This window comes from Mus musculus, chromosome 16, assembly GCF_000001635.26.
Source record: "Mus musculus strain C57BL/6J chromosome 16, GRCm38.p6 C57BL/6J".
Classification (NCBI taxonomy): domain Eukaryota; kingdom Metazoa; phylum Chordata; class Mammalia; order Rodentia; family Muridae; genus Mus; species Mus musculus.
In genome coordinates, this window is record NC_000082.6 from 21,470,040 (window position 1) to 21,490,296 (window position 20,257).

Consider the following 20,257-nt stretch of genomic DNA (forward strand, 5'->3'; position numbering starts at 1 on the left):
TGGAGTGGCCAAGCCCCCTTTTGTCATGGGAGGTCTGGACTGGCCCTGACTCTTACTGTTATGTGCTTGAATTGCAGTGGATCAACTCGCGCACAGTCGTGCTTTTAGACAGCGTGGAGAAGCTGCACGTGATTGATCGGCAGACGCAGGAGGAACTGGAGACAATGGAGATCTCGGAAGTCCAGCTGGTCTACAACAGCAGCCACTTCAAGTCATTGGCCACGGGAGGAAATGTTAGCCAGGCCCTGGTGAGTGCCACCACACCCAGCATTGATCTCCCCACAGTGGCATTCCAGGTTTTGTTTTGTTTTGTTTTGTTGTTTTAACCACTATGTTGCTTATAAATGGAATTACTAAGGTTTTTCTGCCTTGGTGTGTTGAAGTGGGTATCAGTGTGTTTATAAGGATTCAGGATTATATCCCCAAACAGTAATTCCTGTTACTTAATAGTAAGGAATGGGTTGGAGAGATGGCTCAGGGGTTAGGAGCACTTTTGGAGGACCTGGGTTCAATTCCTAACACCCATTTGTGAGCTAACAGCTGGTCTCTAAGTCCAGTTCCGAGGGGACTCCAGTGCCCTCTTCTGGCCACAACAGGTACTGCATGTACGTGGTGCATAGTCACACATGCAGGCAGAACATCCATAATACATAAAATAAAGATAAATTCGAAAAACCCAAAGAACTTCTAATTTTTACTTCTAAAAAAATAATAAACAATTTCCTTGAGATGGAATTTGTAAAATTGAAATATTTTAGAAATTGAGCCGGTGACAGTAAGCTCAGTAGATTTAAGGGATAAAATAACTGGAGACTGGCAGCCTACAAGGCTTTGGAAGCCTTTGGGGGATATGCCAGGAACTTGAGCAGGTGTGGTAGCTTGGGGCATTAAAAGGCAGAGATGGCTGCCTAAGATGCTTTAGGAGCTGAGACAGGAACACAGGATGAGGACGCAGCTGATATTGGTGTAAATGTTGCTGTGGACAGGCAGTTACATTAATGCTTTGAACAGTTTATGTAAGTAGCTCAGCCCTGTGAGTTCGTGATCACCCATTTCCTAAGCCATTCGTCTTTAAATAGGACAAGTGGACAGTTGTGGGACGTCTGTGGGGAACTTCTTATAAAAAAAAAAAACAGTAATAACAATCATATTTAATGGGTGTCAACAACACAGTCTGTAGACTCTGCTCTAGTCTTCCTCCTATTTATAACTTCAGAGTGTGAAATATACATGAAGGCCGCTTAACCATAAAATGTAAAAACCAGTGCTGGGCAGTGGTGGCGCACGCCTTTAATCCCAGCACTCGGGAGTCAGAGGCAGGCGGATTTCTGATTTCGAGGCCACCTGGTCTACAGAGTGAGTTCCAGGACACCCAGAGCTATACATAGAAACCCTGTCTTGAAAAACCAAAAAAAAAAAAAAAAAAGTAAAAACCAGGGAAAAACAGTAAGAAATGGTCATGCAGACAAGTGCACTAAGGTAAAAGCAGCCAGTGTCCCAGACACAGGCACTTCCTGGGGGAGGGTGGCTGTTAGGGGCTGGAGAGATGGGTCAGTGGCTAAGAGCACTGGCTGCTCTTGTAGGAGACTTGGGTTTGAGTCCCAGCACCCACATGGTGGCTCACAGACACACATAACTCTACTTCTAGAGGATCCAGTGTTCTCTTCTGGACTCCTTGGGCAACAGACATGTACACAGTGCACATACATAGATGCAGGCGAAACATTCATGCACATAAAGAAAATAAATGGATCTGAAAAAGGATACTATTACACTTTACATGTGCACTTTTAGCCAAGATAGAGAATGGGGAATTATGTTTACATTCCTGCTTAAAATAGTAAGCAACAACAACCCCAAAACCAACCAACCAACCAACCAAACAAAACCAAAAAACCACAACAGTTCTCAAGACCCTGGACATCAATAATGATGGATGGCAAATCCTAGACCAAGCAGTAAACAAGTGATGTGAGCTTGTTCATTTTTCCGCCTCCAGTCCTCTGGCTTTCTGGCTTGTGGCATGGGGAAGAGGAACACAGAACTGGTGGACTTGCTCACTGAGGAAACAGAGCTGAGGGTATAGGAAGAGAAAGACAGGTCATGTTTGTGGGGGAATCCTTGAAGAGTTCCCAGGACTCTTGTGTTGATAGCTGCTCACAGGTGTGTGTAAGGACACTGCCCCAGGACAGGGGAGGAGCCATTAGAAAGGCTTAAAGGGAATTATGTCCAGTCCTCCCCAGAGCATACCTTCTGTTTATTGAGACCAGTTAAAGCAGCCAGCTCCCTGAGTCCCCAGGCACTGGCCAGGGTACTCAGGGGTATTGTATCTCAGTAGTGCAGTTTGAAACAGAGAACATGCTATGCTGGTAAATACTTAAAATCTTAAAAGCGGGATGAGAAGGGCTCAGACTGGTGTTGGAGGCACAGCTTGGTGGCACAGTGCTTACCCAGCACCACTGAGGCCTGGGCCCAATCCCTAGAATAACAAACAAGGAAGAGGAGCAGAGCAAGACACAGAATATCAACATGGACATTTCTAAGCACCACCGAAGTTAAACTCAGGAGTCTGTGTTTGAATAGAGATCACTTGGTATTCGAATAGGGAAGAAAGCACAGTTTGGAAAGGGGAAAAAAAATCAGTCAGAACCAGGCCAGACCTTACACAGGTGTGAGGAGCAGCAGACAAGGGTGTAACAGTCCCCCCTCTTTTGTTTTATATTAATTTTTAAAAGTTAATGTAACAATAATGGTTTCAGCATGGTATCCGCACACACATAGGTGTTGTTGTACTTCGATGTCATTCTTGCCTCCATCCCTTTCTCTCCCTCTAGCTTGTTCCCTTCTGATTTCATGTTGCACGGTATCCTTTACTCTCTATATTCCACCTCTCTAAGATCTCTTCCTGTCCTCAGATAAGCCTTTTTCTAGTTTTGTGACTTATGAGTGCACATAAATGCACACACACAACTACACACATATATGTAAGTTTAGGTTCAGCATATGAGAGAAACTGTACAACTCTGATCCTTCTGACTCTGATGACTTCCATTTGTACCCATTTTCCTGCAAGTGCCATGATTACATTTTGGTTTATGGCTGCATAAAATTCCCTGTGTATGGGCCACATTTTCTTTATCCATTCACCTGCTGAAGGATGTCTAGGCTGGCCCCATCTTCTGACTACTGTCAGTATTTGACAACAAACATGAATGTACAAGTCTCTGTTGTATATACATTAGCATAACTACCATCTAAATGTGCATAAAGTTAAACGGAGACATGGGAGATACTTTAAAAGATGCAAATCACATAGCTGGTGGTGAGGACTGCAGTGCTGGAGAGAACAGTAGAGCTGCTGGGAGAGACTGGCGGCTGCTTGGAGAGTGTAGAGTGAAGGATGAGTGAACTTGATAGAGTTAGAAATGATGCCAGATGGGATTCCCTGGAGAAACCTATGTGGCAGCATTAAGATGTGCAGAAGTGTGGGCTGCCACCTGGTCTGCTTGGAGCCAGCCAGTCATGAAGAGCACCAGGTAAAAACTGGCCACAAACCATGTTAGCTTCCTGTGAGCCTTAGGGGACCCTTCTGGTTGGCACTTCCTATCAGGTGGTACCGTGTGGCCATACACAATGCATGAACAGCTGCCCTGCTGCTTATATATCATATATCATGAGATGTGTGTTAAAGGAGCTAGAAGCTGTCCGCATTTCAAGGAAGCAGTAAGTGGATCAGAAGTCCACTGTCCACCATGGAAGGGAGAAGCCCCAGTTCTCCTTGAGGGCTACCTTCCATAACAACTGGACGGTACTATCCAATAGGAGGCAAGCATTCCATAGCCCTTCCCAACTACGGTATCTGTGAACCACTACAGTGACTAGCAGGACAACATATCCCTAAAAGTGTAGTAGTGGTACTCGTCGTCGTGGGTGGTAACCAGTGTGGGCCTGTGTGCCAGTAGGCGGGCAGGGAGGGGCAGTTGCTTCCACTGCTGCTGCTGCTGCTGGCTCTACCTCTGTTTCTGCTGTTTCTGCCGGGCCTCCGGGTTACTTGGTTACTCCGCACTGCCCTGCACTGAGTCTGGTCAGGCTGGGCTGATGGGAGGCTGACCAGCCAGTGAGGAGTGTGGCAGAGCTTCATGCGGCATTTTGGGAGAGCAGACTTTTCCCAAGTGTTACAGTTCTTAGGATAGAAGGCTTGGATGACTGAGTAGTTCTTGCACACCTCTAATCCTTCCCGATAGGATTCTTATATACAGTTTTGGGGTGGGTAAGGGTCTGGCAACAGGTACTTCTCCTTGGCTTGGTCTGAGAGCTTTGGGGAAACCTTATTTGCATGTGGGAGGAGCTTGGTACTGCTCCTACATGACTGATGGCCACAAACCTGAGTGAGGGGTGGCTGTGGGAGGCTGTAGCTGCACCGGCGGGGGTGGGGTTGGGGGTGGGTGTACAGCAGGCGTGACTGAACACCTTCAGTCCCATGCAGGCAGAAATCACTACCACCAGGTCACTGGGGTTCCAGACCTTTGCTCGACTGGGGACCTTGCTGTCTGTGCACAGCCCACCGCCCCACAATCAAGAGCTGTCTAACGTGACGTGAAGTAAGACTCACTCAGTAGCGGGGAATCCTGCCTGGCACTGACCTCCACTGTTCTGTATCACTTTCCCTTTTCCTATTGTGTTTTGTTGTTCACTGCAAAGAATTCAGCGGTATTGTTTCAACCATCTTTATTTTCTGCCAGAAGCATTGCCTGCCTGTCTGTCACCCAGCAAGCGGCAGGCTGCAGTAGTCTGCAGTGAAATTGCAAGTTAGCATATTTCCTTCCATTTCCACATTGTTCTGGGAAAGGAAAGGCTGTTTACAGGAGGGAAATGACTTCTTGAACTATGTCTTTTCAGTTCCTTCCCTGGGCAGTCAAGCAACAGATTTTTTTCTTACTTCTTATAGGTTAAAACTATATTGATTTGAAATGTATCTACATTCAGCATTTTTTTAGAACTTTGTTTATTATTTATATGTGTGCAACAGTGTGTATAAAGGTCAGGGGACAACTTTGTGGAGTCAGCCCTCTTCTTCACCCCTTCACAGTGCTGGAGCTGGAATCCGGTTATCAGGATTCCAGCCTGAGCCTCTCGAAGTCCCTGCAGTTGGCATTCTTAAGGAAGCGTCTAGCACGTGTAACTGCAGCATGTTTGCTTATTTTATAGGCTTTGGTTGGAGAGAAGGCTTGCTACCAATCCATCAGTAGCTATGGAGGACAGATCTTCTATCTGGGGACCAAGGTAAGGCCTTTTCACTCCACTGCGAGAGTCATCAGGATAGCTGAGGGAGGTGGTTGCTCATGAAGAACAGTGCTATTACAAATTCTGGTCAGCATTGGTCCAAATCTTACAATAGCCACATAGTCAAGGGTTCTTATTTACTTAGCCTTTTATCTTCACTTAAGATCTGATTTTTCTTTTGTTCAGGTGCTAATAAGAGACTTATTTTCTTGATTCCGAGATATATTTTTATAGTCTTTCTTGACATTTGCTTTAATAACAAAGACTCTAGTTTCTTTCAATTAGAGTTTATGTCATGCTTTGATCAGCACATGCATTGCAAAGTGGTTATCATAGGCTAATAAAGTGTCTGTCACCCTCTTCAGTTATCATTTGCCGGGGGGATGAGGATGCTGAAGATCAGCTTCCTCAGCAAAAAAAGGTTAATATCTAGGTTCATTTCCTGTTGCTGGGAAAAATGCTCTGGCAAAAGCAACTGAAGGGAGAAAGGGCTTATCTTAGCTCACAGTTCATGGTACACATCGTGGCAGAGAGGTCAGGGCAGCTGGAGCTTGAAGCAGCTGGTCATGTTGTGTTCACAATAGAAAGCAGACTGAATGCACACTCCTGGTCCTTTTCTCCTTTATATAGTTTAGGATCTCAAGCACACTTAGATGGGCCTTCCCATATCAGTTAATGTAATCAAGATCATCTCCTGCAGACATGCCCAGAGGCCCGTCTCTCATGCTGACAATTGATAGTAGACACCACATCCAGGAAGGACCTAATTATGCATATTTGTTGGAGAATTAAAATGATGTTTAGATTAGATCAACTTAAGATATATTAAAGTGCATTCAGGTGTTTGGCCTAGAATAATTGCCATTAGGACAATTTGGTTTTCAACATAAAATGGACAGTTTTCTTCATTATTAAAATTCAGCCAGGATATTGCCAAGTTGGTGCAGGAGGTGAGCCTGGGCTGCCCGCGTCCTTTGTTTCTTTACTCTTCAGTGTGGGTACTTGAGGACCCTTTAGTAAGCTCCGGGATGTGTCCATCTGAGATGAGCAGTGTGTTTGCTTAGGGGTGGGAAATGAGTTGTGCGTCTGGAGCCGCTGTGCCCCCCAGTGGATCTGCTAACGATCATCTTCATTTCCCCCCTCTTCTCTAGTCTGTGTACGTGATGATGCTGAGAAGCTGGAGGGAGGTGAGTGAGCTCACAGGGATCCTCGGTGTGGGAGCTCAAGTGGCTGCAGCTTCATGTTTTCTTGACTTTGCAGATCTTAATCTCAGAGGAATACATAAAAGCCATTTTAGCTGTTAGGCACTTTTTATAATAAAATGATTATATCAGAATGGGGCCTGGCACCTCTCTAACTGTTCTGCTATTAGAACATGGCATGAAGAAGGTATGTTATTAATCAGTGACATTTGGAAGGGGTAGCTTTGTTTGTGTAGTATTGCCCTATTTAAGTTATTAAAGTAAATTAGTTTAAAAAAAAAGTTGGGTTTGAGTCTATCCAAGATAGCAGTGGCTTCGTCAGGCGCTCACTCCCATTTGAGATAATGGAGAGACGGGCGGCTTGTCTGCAGCTTATATGACAGCGCCATGGTTTGGCGATGCTACCCCGTCTCACCATCCTTGTGTTTAAATTCTAGTCTCAAGTTCACTTTATAACCCAGAATAATTATGTCTAGGTTCTGTGAAGGAGAAACGATAAAATTAAGACCAGCCCCAACGTTTAAAGATAGTTATACATTTAGAAATACCAGACAACACTTCCATGTGTTGACCAGAGTGTTGTCCCATTGCCACAGAAGTTACCAGGGAATCTTGGAATTTGCATTGAGCTGGTATATTGCTGTCCTAGGGAGCTCGGAGCTTGTTATTAAGAAGGGCCAGATGGCTACTGTGTTAATAGCAGCCATTTCTCCTGTGGTAGTCCCGTTGTTCCCCTTTTGAGTGTAGGCTATCCTGTCATCCATTACACAAGCCAGTAGACACCACAGCATCCCGTGCTTTAGGAAGTGCTTTGCTTAGTCAAAGTTCTACATTGAAATGTTGCACAATGCTTTTGAGATGCTGTTCATTTCCAAGCAGCAATTCTGCGATGGTAGAATTGGAATTCTCAGTGGTTGCTAGTCAGATAGATGGGTCTGGCATGTCTCCTTACTCGTTGTAGAGGATGGACCATCTCCTGAAACAGGATTGCCTTACGGAAGCCTTGGCCCTCGCGTGGTCTTTTCATGAAGGAAAGGCAAAAGCAGTAGTGGGTAAGTAGTAAGCAGATGTCGTGGGACTGGAAGTGTCGATGTAAAGAGTCTTCTCATAGGGGATTCTCGATGAGAACAGACGGGAAGCACACTGATAAGCTGTTAGGCTATTGGGTGTGAGCTAGTCCCGTTACCTGGCTCTTTGATATTGAGGTTCGTTGTAATTGTGCGTGGTGTTAATGTGGGTCGTGGGGGTGAGACCAGACCCAGGTTTCCTTTCAGAGCTGAGCGCTGACTTTGCTTCATGTTGGACTTTGTTTCTCTGAAGGGCTATCGGGGGATGTCAGCAAGAGGAAGGCTGTTGTTGCTGATCGGGTAAGCGTCTCAGTGCTGGCTGCAATGGTGCAGTGCAGTTTTGCTTTTAACATTTGCAGCCGTCTTTGGGGATGAGACGTGGGTCAGGCTGTAGTTCCCAGTTACAGCCTGCAGTGCCGGGTGGTCTCACCATTGCCCTCACCCGTGAAAACAGTAAAACAGCAAAATAGTCAAGAGAATACCGAGGAGAAGGGTGACATGGGGACCAGGCTCACAGTGACCTGTCCATCTGCAGGGAAGGATTGCTGGGGCACTTACCTCCAGGTTCTCATTTCCTGAGCAATATAGGGGCTGTGTCTGGACCATACAGATATTTCTTAGGAAGGATTAGCAACTTAACACTAGTCCTTCATCTGAGAGAATTAGGGAATAAAGCCACTAAAATCCCAACTGCAGTTCTAATACAGCAATAGAGGGTGATTCAGTATTAACTATTCATGTTAAATATTGAACAAATGTAGCCATACTCTTTGAATCTGACTCAAAGCTACTTTTCTTACAGATGGTAGAGATCCTGTTCCATTATGCAGATCGGGCTCTGAAAAAGTGCCCGGACCAGGGGAAAATCCAAGTGATGGAGCAACACTTTCAGGTACGTCTGTACGTGTGGCTCGTTCACCAACCACAGATGCCCTCCTGCCCCCAGTGACCTTTGTGCACATGATATGCTCAGCCTCACGCACGTGACTTCTGGGGTTTGACTATTAAGCATTCTTTAGTGTTTCAGCATTTGTAGGGAAACCGTACAAGACTAAATTTTCAGAAGTGTCCAGTCAGATAGAAAATGACAGGTGAGCTGCTGCTCATGGCTGTGTGAAGGGAGAGGGCTCATGTCATGAAGGGACACACCTGTGACTTGTCACGTTACTGTGGATAACACCCTGCTAATGGCTCACGTTTATGTTAACTAGAGTAGTTAAGGAAGGAGTGGGCTGCTAAGGTTTAAATTTAGTTCCTGCAACACCTGTGACTCATATATATATATGAGATATATTCATGGATATGTATATTATAGTCTATAAAATATGCTAATGAAAGATGTTTAGATTATCTTGGAACTTAATGGAAATGCAGGCCAAGGGAGCGGTTTAGAGATATGCATATGTATTATGCTGGTTTTCCTATTTGTAGTGATCTCTAGTTATATTTCTTATAAATCTATTTAAACAAATTTCTACTCTCCTCTCTCTGTATGTGTGTGTGTGTGTGTGTGTGTGTGTGTGTGTGTGTATGTGTGTGTGCGAAATCTAGGGCCTTTCACTATATGGGGCAGATACTTTTTTTTTTAATTACTTTTATTTTTTACAATCTAGTTATTACCCTTTGCAGTCTGTCCTCCCACAGTTCCACATTCCATTCCTCCTCTCTACTGTCTCCAAGAGGATGCCCTCCCCAACTCAAACCCCCTCCCCCCTGCCAGGCCTCCCTACTCTCTGGGACCTCAAGTCTCTTGAGGGTTAGGCAGGTCTTCTCTCACTGAGTCCAGACCCGGCAGTCCTCTGCTGTATATGTACTGGGGGCCTCATATCAGCTGGTGTATGCTGCCTGGTTGGTGGCTCAGTATCTGAGAGATCTCAGAGGCCCAGGTTTGTTGAAACTGCTGGTTTTCCTATGGGGTCACCCTCCTCCTCAACTTCTTCCAGCCTTTCCCTAATTCGATCACAAGGCTCCCAGACTTCATTCCATTGGTTGGGTGTAAGTATCTGCACCTGTCTCAGTCAGCTGTTTGTTGGGCCTCTTGGAGGACAGCCATGCTAGGCTCCTGCCTGTAAGCACATCATAGTATCAGTAATAGTTAGTGTCAGGCCTTGGAGCCTCCCCTGAAATGGATCCCAAGTTGGACTGGTCACTGGACCTCCTTTACCTCCTTTTCCATTTTTGTCTCTGTAGTTCTTTCAGACAGGAACAATTCTGGGTCAGAGTTTTTGACTGTGGAATGGCAATCCCATCCCTTCATTTGATGTCCTGTCTTTTTGCTGGAGGTGAACTCTACAAGTTCCCTCTCCCCACTGTAGGCATGTCATCTAAGGTCCTTCCCTCTGAGTCCTGTGAGTCTCTCCCCTCTCAGATCTATGGTACATTCTAGAGGATCCCCCCTCCTACCCACTCCCTCAGGTTGCATGTTTACATTCATTCTTCTGGCCCTCAGGGCTTCTCTCCTGTCCTCCCCCACCCCCAATACCTGATTATGTTCACCTTTTACCCTCCCCCTTCCCTCTCCCACCCACAGGTCCCTCCCTCCCTCTGCTTCCCTTGATTGCTTTCTTCTCCCTTGCAAGTGGGATCGAAGCATCCTCACTTGGGCCCTTTGGCTTGTTAACCTTCTTGAGTTCTGTGGATTATATTTTGGGTATTCTGTACTTTCTTTTTTTGGGGGTGGGGTGGGGACTAACATCCATTTATTGGTGAGTACATACCATGCATGTCCTTTTGGGTCTGAGTTACCTCACTCAGGATGATATTTTCTAGTTCCACCCATTTGCCTGCAAAACTCAGGATGTCCTCATTCTTAATAGCTGAGTAGTATTCCATTGTGTAAATGAGTCACATTTTCTGAATCCATTCTTCTTGTCATGGGACATCTGGGTTGATTCTAGCTTCTGGCTATCACAGATAAGGCCGCTATGAACATAGGGGATCATGTGCCCCTGTGGTATGATGGGGCATCTTTTGGGTATATGGTCAAGAATGGTATAGCTGGGTCTTCAGGTAGATCTGTTTCCAATTTTCTGAGGAACCTCCAGATTAATTTCCAGAGTGATTGTACTAGTTTGCAGTCCCACCAGCAGTGGAGTAGTGTAAGAAGCCAAAAATATACAATGGACAAAAGAAAGCTCTTCAATAAATGGTGCTGGTCTAATTGGTATGTAGAAAAATGAAAATAGATCCATATTTGTCACCTTGAACAAAGCTCAAGTCCAAGTGGATCAAGGACCTCAACATAAGACCAGATACACTGAGTCTAATAGAAGAGAAAGTGGGAAAGAGCCTAGAACTCATTGGCACAGGGGGATATATCCTAAGCAGAACCCCAATGGCTCAGGCTCTAAGATCAAGAATTGATAAATAGGACCTCATGGAACTGGAAAGCTTCTGTAAAGCAAAGGACATAGCCAATAGGACAAACCAATAACCTACAGATTGGGAAAAAAATCTTCACCAACCCCACATCCGATAGAGGGCTAATATCCAAAATATATAAAGAACTCAAGAAGCTAACCTCCAACAACCAAACAACCCAATAAAAAAATGGGTTATAAAGCTACCGAGAATTCACAACAGAGGGATCTTAACAGTGCGGATCAGGAAATCAAATGCTTCTTTCTCTGACACCATGCAACTCTTAACTGCCCTGTCTATCCTCGTCATCTAAGTTCTGAGCATCAAATAGAGATGTAAAAATGTCAGTATCAAAATCCAGCTCTCAGGAGACAAAGGCAGGTACAACTTTGGTGTGTTCAAGACCAACTTGATGGCCAAGAAGCACTTAAAGAAATGTTCAAAGTCCTTAGTGAATCAGGGAACTGCAAATCAAAATGACCCTGAAATTACACCTTACACCAATCAGAATGGCTAAGATAAAAAAAAAGTCAGGTGACAGCACATGTTGGCGAGGATGTGGAAAATGAGGAATACCTTTTTTTTTTTTAAGGTTTGTTTTATGCACATGAATGTTTTACCTGCATGTATGTATGTGTACCTGTGTACCATGTGCCCGTGGAAGTCAGAAGAAGGTGTTAGCTTTTCTGAAACTGGAGTTACAAATGGTTGCCTGCCACCCTGTGGTTGCAGGGAATTGAACTTAGGTCCTTTTCAAGAACAGTGAGTGCTTTTAACCGCTGAGCCATCTCTCTGGCCTCATGGAGCAATTAGTCTCATGTCTTCTTTAAATACATATTTGAATATCAGAACAGCCAACTTCTCTAAAAAGAACTAGATGGTAAACTTAGGTTTGTAAAGTCACAATGGTTTCTGTCACTCCTCATCCTCGTCCTCTGGTTGCTAGAAATTGAACTGAGGGCCTGATACAAACTAAGCACATGCTGGACCACTGAGCTGCAGGCCTGACACATACTAAGCACATGCTGGACCATTGAGCTGCAGGCCTGACACATACTAAGCACATGCTGGACCACTGAGCTGCAGGCCTGACACATACTAAGCACATGCTGGACCACTGAGCTGCAGGCCTGACACATACTAAGCACATGCTGGACCACTGAGCTGCAGGCCTGACACATACTAAGCACATGCTGGACCACTGAGCTGCAGGCTTGACACATACTAAGCACATGCTGGACCACTGAGCTGCAGGCCTGACACATACTAAGCACATGCTGGACCACTGAGCTGCAGGCCTGACACATACTAAGCACACGCTGGACCACTGAGCTGCATTCCAGCTCCCACTGTTTTTGCCTGTGCTATGGCGTATGTGTAGAATTCAGAAGACAGCTCCTAGGAATTAGTTTTTCCCACCATGAATGTCCCATTGTTCCAGTTCATGTGTATGTATGTATAAAATATAGTGTATGTGTGTTTATTTATTTGTTTGATTGTTTTGAGGCAGGTCTTACAGTGTAGCCCAAGCTAGCCAGGAACTTGCTGTGTAGACCAGACTCAGACTGGTGTCAAAGTCACAGAGATCTACCTGTCTCAGCCTTACAAGTGTGGGGATTAAAGGCATCTGCCACCGGCCTAGCTGAATGAACCATTCTTTGTTGTGACAGGATTTGGCCCATTGGCTTGACTATGTGAACCTTGATTTCATATAAATTAAGTACAATAAGTGTAGTCCTTCCTGGCTTAAAGATTGTAGTATAGCTGAAATATTTTTATTATAATGGAAACACTTAAAAGAAATTTAGGAATTTTGGAATTCTTCAGAGCAAGAACTGATAATATTACCATATTATTATTGTTTGTTATTGTTATTATTATTAATATTACTATAGGGGTCCTACTGAATAATCCTGGTAGGCCTGGAATTTGCTAACAAGATCAAGCTGGTCTTGAACACACCAAAGTTGTACCTGCCTTTGTCTCCTAAGAGCTGGATTTTGATACTGACATTTTTACATCTCTATTTGATGCTCAGAACTTAGATGACGAGGATAGACAGATAGATGAAACCACACAGCAAAAAGAAGGGACAGACAGGATTGCCTAGGAATAGCAGCCTGTGCAAACATGTTTTTATGGGCCAGTTGAGGTGGCACCAAGTGCAGGCGCTCGCAGTGAAAGTCCGATGAGCCCAGGCTGCTCCCTACAGCTCAGTTTCTGTCATGTGCCATCCACTGGTAAGCCAGGGTACACCAATGTGCCCCAGATCCTGCACACATATGTACGAACATTCACTATAATAAAAAATATGCAGTGAGGTGTAGTCAGAAAAGATAAGCTTTGTAAGTTTTATAAGTTTTAATGTTTTAGTAATAACATAATTCCCCAAGAGGCATTCATTTAAAGAATGACTGTCAAAAAGTATGTTTTAATAAAAAGAAGCAACCAATAGGGAAAGATGGGAGAATTATTTGAGAGGAGGTGGGAAGAGAGAGACAGAGACAGAGATAGAGACAGAGACAGACAGACAGTGCTGGGGACATGAGCCCGTGGGTGTGGGTGATGTTTCATATTCAGAGTTCGACATTTTGCAAATTCACAACATCTACAAATATGGAGAGAACTATTTACCTAAAGTTAGATGCTAGAAGAGACTTCTAAGACTTCAAAGAGGAGAATAACCCAGCTCAGATTTTGCCTACTAAAGCACTAAGGAGTTCAAGCAGTCCATCAAACAACTAACCATCCAGGCAAACCAACCAGTGATGATTGACAGAGATTCCCTGAACAGATAGATCTGCATGTGAAAAGTGTGTGCCTTTCATTTTCATTGAATTCTTACCGTTCCACGAAATGTAGACATAATGTTTTGTCGTCTTTGTATCTGAGGAAGCTCAGAGGCTAAGTTACTTTCCAAGATAGTACTGCTGCTAAAGTGGTAAAGCCCAGACTCAGATCTGAGTGTTCCGGACTTCAGAGCCCAGCTCTTAACAGCCATGTAGTGCTGTGTCCAGAGCAGACAGATGACAGTGCGCCACTGAGTGGGACTGAGTTAAGTGGCTAATCATGGTGATAACCACATGGCTGGCTAGGTACCCAGCAGTGTCCTGGCCTGGTAGGCACCAAGACTTGGGTCTGAGCTGCAGTATTATGTAGGAGACAGCACACACTTAAAAAGCACATAGGAGGCGGAGGCAGGAGGATGGATCAGAAATTCAAGTCATCTTTGCCTGTGCTCAAAATTTAAAATAAATAATTCTAGTAAACACCTAATCTTTTGGTTTCTAAACATCTAATGACAGACTCTATTACAAACCTTTTGCCTTAATCTATTTAGTGTTATGAAAAAAATCTAAAGCTAGTTACTTTATAGGCAAAAATAGATCCATTCAGCTCACCTTTTTTGCAATTTGAGAGTGTAGCACTGGTATCTGGTCAGTCACCTTAGGTGGGGGCTTTGAGGAAAACGGCACTGTCATGTCAGAAGGGTATGTGTGAGTGTTGGGTAGTGCATACCCAACAGTACTCCAAAGGTTCTGGGCTCATTTTAGCAGTTTGCTCTCATGGACTCCTATGAGGAAAACATTTTCTTTTCTTAGAGACATAATTAACTTTCCACCAGACTACAGCTCCTGAAAGTTCAACCATCATTAAGCATCCCCACCCCAGGGACCAGGCTTTGAGCGGGCAGAGTCGTGTTTAGGCAGTGCATGGTTGCTGCATATCACCCATGTAATTCTTAGCAGAACTCTCTAAGGCAGGCGCTGTTACTGCTCCCCGTTATACATGGCATGCAGGCACAGAGAGACGAGGTAAGTCGCTTAGGGCACATAACAAGGAAGTTAGTGACTGAATGTAAACATTTGGACTTCAGGGTTTCCATCTGCAGTTCTTCACTGTGTAGTTGAACAAGACTTCTTTTCGTGTGAACATAGTTCAAAAAGTCCAGATAAACGTTACGTGTTAGAGAAATTAACGCCAGAGCCCAGTGTGTGTGACGTGTGTAGCTACAATATAATTGTTCACATCTTGAAGACCCCAGGTGTTGTGGAACATCCCCAGTCACAGCATTTGCACACAAACATATTTTTGGTGGCTTGTTATTCATTCTCTCTTAATGTACTTTCATATTTTTAAGTTTTTTCTGTATGATCAGTTTATTACCAGGGCGGAGTAGGCACTTTTCAGTAAATGTTTTGCCGTAGTACTATTTATATATAGAAGCGGCACTGATACTCTTCTATCCACTGAAAGAGCACTCTAAAACCAGACACAGAAAGCCAGTTTTGTATAGGTTATATCCTCCTTTTCTACCAGTCTGTAATGTCAGGCTCCTGTGATTAATCTTTGCATATATGTATATGTGCATATAGTGTGTGTGTATGTGTGTGTCTGTGTGTGTGTGTGTGTGTGTGTGTGTGTGTGTGTGTGCGCGCATGCATACCTTCATACCCAAGTTTTGTTTTTTGTCTTTTTTTTTTTTTTTTTTTTTTTTTTTTCAAAACAGGGTTTCTCTGTGTAGTTCTGGCTGTCCTGGAACTCACTTTGTAGACCAGGCTGGCCTCGAACTCAGAAATCTGCCTGCCTCTGCCTCTGCTGCGTTTAAAGGCATGTGCCACCACCGCCGGCTCATACCCAAGTTTTTATCAGTGACATAAGTAAAGTTAGTTTATTGACAAGCCTGTCAGGGCTAGGTAGCAGCAAGAGTCAAAATTGAAAATGATCTTGATAAGAAAATCCCATTTAATTGTGTATAAACCTGACAAGATTAAACATTAGATTCAAATTTGTTTACTAGATTTGAAAGGTGTAGCTAGGTAGGAGTTAGAAATATCTTTAGTCCTAGTGTACTGACCCCCAGTACTCTCCTAACACCCTCCTGCGCCTGTCTTGTGAGCAGCTCTCCTCCCACTGTCATGTGACTTGCCAGCTTTAAGTGGGGCTGCGCCTGTGTGCATAGGTTGGGGCTGTTTACTGGAAGGAATGCCCCTCCCCTGCAACAGTAACAGCAGGGTGTCAGCCCTCATCCCCAAGGGCTCAGTCTGTTCAGGCCCACGAGCAGAGGCCCTGGTAGGGCCCATGACCTCTTGAGGCATGGGCTCTTGACCAGGATCACAGTACGAGAAATGAATTTCCTCCTCTGGAGCAGGCCTGAAATACGACCAGGAAGTGATTGGTTAACCCCTTACCAGTCCCACACTGTTGTACCAAGGGCACATCCTGAATAAGGCTAAAGTCCCCGCTGGCTCTCCTTGGAGCTGATGGCAGGTCCATTTAGAGCTGGGCACTCAGCATCACTCGCTCTCAGCACTTGGACCAGCTGTGAGTCTGCATTAACTCCCACCCACTGCAAAGAGAAGCCTGTCTGACCAAGGCTGAGATGCAAGCGGCACGTGAGGTGGACCGGCAGGAGAAGATGTTGGATTGTGATGAGACACTTTATATAACTCCAACTTGCAGGTGACTGAGACCCAAGGATATTCAGTTCAAGACTATCTCTTGCTGCACAGTGATTTTGAGTCCAGTCTGGCTTCCTAGCAGGGAGAAAGGGAAGAGAGGGAAGGAGAAGAGGGAGCAAGATGGTGCATTTCAGTTTGAAGTGAAGTGCTGTTGAGGAGATAGCTCTTGGATTTATGCCTTTCTTTTGTTTGTCCTACTCAAATGAAGGGAGGATGGCTTCTGAACAGGAGGGGCATTTCGTAAGTTTTTATTATTATATGTTAATTTTATTCTGCTATTTCCATACATGCATGTGTATGTAATGTTTTGATTATACCCCTGTTGCCCTCTCTTCTCTCCCTTTCCTTTCTTCTTCCCACCCCATCCACTTCTACGTGTGTGTCTAGTCTCCTGTCTTTTCTTTCTTGCAAATCCTTTCCCTCAGCAGTGAGTAAACTGCCTGTGCACCTGCAAGAAGTGGTGGGACCCTCTCTATGCCTCTCGATGGACCAAATCCAGCGTAGGTCCTATGAAGGCTCCATGACACTCTGACTCTTCCTCTGGCCCTCACATTCGTATGTTTCTTTTTTGCGATGTACCTTGGGGCAGGTGGTGTAGATACCCTCTTAGCTGGTATCTGAGTACTAAGGGTCACCTGTCTCGTTAACCACCGCCTAGTGTCAAAGCTTCTCTCACCAGGCCTAAGAGCAGCAGTGCTTTGGCATCAGCATGGATATGTAGAAGGCAAGTTGAGAGGCACATCATGCCCAGTTGGCAAAACAGTTGTAGCTTCCTCACTAGGACTGGACTTTTGATCAGGCTACCAGAGTGAGTTCCCTCCTGTAGAGCAGGCTTCAACTCCAATCAGAAAAACGCTGGCTATCCCCTTAAGTGGGCACACCTTGACTGGCTTGCACCTGCTGTAACTTGAAAGCCTCACATTAGTGATAGTTCTCCCCCAGCAGCCTACATAGCACCTTCTAGCACTGTGAAATGTCAATAAGTTCAGCTTTGTTTCTTTATGGCCTGAAGCCAAAGCACCTGGTGCCTTGCACAGTTGGGTCTTACCATTGAGTTGCCATGGGCAGTCAACAGCAATGGTCATAGTATTTATTGTTTTGGGAACCAGTGGAGCCTTTCTGACCAACAACTCATAAGGAGGTAGTCCACTCCTAGCATTGAGATTCTGCCCTTCCTTTCTTGCTTCCTGCCTGTGTCTGTGTCTGTAACTGAGTCTGTTTCTGTCTGTGACTGTTTCTGTGTCTGTGTTTGTCTTAGTTCTGTGTGTCTGTCTCTTCCTGTCTGTGTCTGTCTGTGATTGTGACAGTGTCTCTGTCTGTCTGTGACTGTATCTAGTCTGTTTTTCTATGTCTCTGTGTCTATCTGTATCTGTATCTGTCTGTGTGTGTCTCTGTGTCTGTCTGTGTCTCTCATCTGCGACTGTCTGTGACTCTGTCTCTGCTTATGTCTGTCAATGTCTATATTTATCTGTTTGTGTCTATCTGTTTCTGTCTCCGTGTCTCTCTGTCTATGACTGACTGTGTCTGTCAGTGTCTATGTATTTGTCTCTGTCTGTGTGTGCACATGTGTGGCTGTGTGTATGTGGAAGCTGGCGATTGATACTGGGTCTTCCTCTATGGCTCTTCACCTTGTTCTCTCACTCAGTCTGGAGCTCACTGATTTGAGTAGAATAGTTGGGTAGCAATCCCTTGGGCTTCTCCTGCCTGTGCCTCTCCAGTGCTGGGGTTGCATATGTGCTGCCACACCCAGCTTTTACATGGGTGCTGGGCACTGTACCCAGTTCTCATGCTGCATACATACAAGCACTTTACCAGTTTAGCCATCTCCCAAATCCGTGAGACTTCCCTCTGATATCTTTATGTCCTGGGAGTGGCTTTCTCCATCCACACACAGTGCTAAGAACTGTATAAAAAGACTTCCTTTGCTGGGTGGCATAGTTTGGGTTTGTAGTATCTGGGAGGTTTGTTGTACTTTAATCTTTAATACTATTACGTAGGAATCTGAAACAGAAAAGTTAGAAGTACAAGGCTAGCTTGGATCTCTGAGACCTTGCCTTAAGACAAACAAATGTAAAAAATAAAAACAAATTAAAGAAGCTATTATTGGAGGCAGAAGAATGAGCTTTACTGGTTAAAATGTCAGTAGTGCTAATTTGTGTCCTGCCAGCAGGTGGCACCTCGTACCTACTGCCAGCAGCCACACTTTCCTCGTGGAGTCAATAGGTAATGCTATTTAACAGTTATGATGTCCTCTCAGGGCAGCCATTGGAATTTTGAAGGTATTACAGTGAATCTGTGGAATACTTCTGGTAATGTAGTCATTTCCATACAATGAATTCTGCCAACTCAGGAACATAGCGGACGTCCCCATTACCTGGTGTTTTGTTCATCTCCTTCCTCAAGTCGGAACATTCTCATTGTGCAGGCCTTTACCTCCTTGGTTATGGTTTTATCCCTTTTCTTCGTCAATTGTGGACGGGGTAATCTTCCTAATTTCTTTCTTAGCAGATTCAGTATTACTGCATAAGAAAGCTGACCTTGTCTCCTGCCACTGTACTGACCGTGTTGACAGATGGAGCAGTTCTCTGCTAGAGTCCACGGGGTCCTTTAAGGACATCATCTTCCAAGTAGGGATAGTCTTGGCATCTTCCCTTTTGCACCCGTGTTCATCAGGGAAATTGTGTGTTGTGGTTTGTATTTTGCTTGTGTGTGTGATTTGTACGTGTGTCCTTGTTTTGCTGCTGGAAATACCAGCTTCTTAGAATGGCTTTTGTAGTGTTCCTTTCCTTCCCATTTGTGGGACAGTTTCAGAGGCGTTGGTAGATTTTTCCTGCTCAGTTCAGACTGATGCCGCCCAGTCCTGGGCCAGAACCCGGCTCTGGCTGGAGCCTGTGGGAAACTTTTCACTTTGCTTCTGTCCCACAGCTTCTTGGGTCTGTGCGCATTGTTGGTTTCATCTGGCTTTAGTTTGGGCAGGTTGTACACATTCAGAAGTTAACATGCTTCTTCTAGGTGTTTCCACATTTGAGAATATACATTTTAAAAGCATTTCCTAGTAACCTTGTGTATTTCGTTGGTGATAGGTCTCTTCCATCTGTAACTTTATACGTTTGGCCTTGTTTGACTTGTTTTTGCTTGGTTTGGCTTGGGAATTGTGAATCTTGTTAATGTTTTTCAAAGAGGCACTGGTTGATTTTATATAATTACTCTTTACTGTTTCATCCATTTCTGTCCCCATCTTTATTATTTTTTGCTGTCTGTGTATTTGGTTTTAGTGGCTTCTTATTTCTCGAGAACCCTGAGGCAAATCATTTGGTTACCTATTTTGAAATCTCTCTGATTTTTTAATATGAGTGATTAGAATGGTAAGCCTTTCCCTTTGGTTCTTGCGCCACTAGGGCGTGCCACCAGTTTCATCTGGTTCTGGTAATTTTTAAGTTTCCTCTTGGGTTCTGTGGACTACTGTTTTTTTACCAGGGTTTTGTTTGGTCTTTACATGTTTGTGTAGTGTTTGAGGTTTGCTGTTGATTTCTAGGTTCCATTGTGGTCTGATAAGAAACAAGGAATTATTTCAATTAAAAAATATATGTTTAATAACATTTTCTTATTTATTTATGTGTAGGGGAGTGAGTCAGAGGGGGTCTGCATGTATATGTATGCCACAGTGAATGTCAGAAGACCACATAGTGGGTCCCCAGGACTGTGATCTATTTACATTGTTTCCATAAGTATTTACACTCGTTTCATGCATGCCATTTTTCTCTTCTTACCTCTTCTGACTGGTTTTGATTTGCTATCTACCATATCAGATATAGAAATTCCTGAGCCAGCTTGTTTCCAGCGTACTTTTACTTGGTATGTTGCTTCCTGACCGTTGACTCCC

General features: G+C 44.4%; 1 protein-coding gene across 6 annotated transcripts in view; it reads left to right on the forward strand.

Annotated features, from left to right (window-relative positions):
• The window catches only part of Vps8 (VPS8 CORVET complex subunit), a 221,564-nt gene that overhangs the window by 46,922 nt on the left and 154,385 nt on the right, over window positions 1-20,257 (forward strand). For all 6 annotated transcript variants that reach the window (NM_001285893.1, NM_001285894.1, NM_001081366.1 and 3 more), the window contains 6 exons: window positions 78-248; window positions 5,209-5,283; window positions 6,435-6,470; window positions 7,447-7,537; window positions 7,806-7,852; window positions 8,355-8,444. In NM_001285893.1, coding sequence (NP_001272822.1) covers window positions 78-248; window positions 5,209-5,283; window positions 6,435-6,470; window positions 7,447-7,537; window positions 7,806-7,852; window positions 8,355-8,444 — 510 coding nt within the window. The remainder of the gene's footprint in view (window positions 1-77; window positions 249-5,208; window positions 5,284-6,434; window positions 6,471-7,446; window positions 7,538-7,805; window positions 7,853-8,354; window positions 8,445-20,257) is intronic.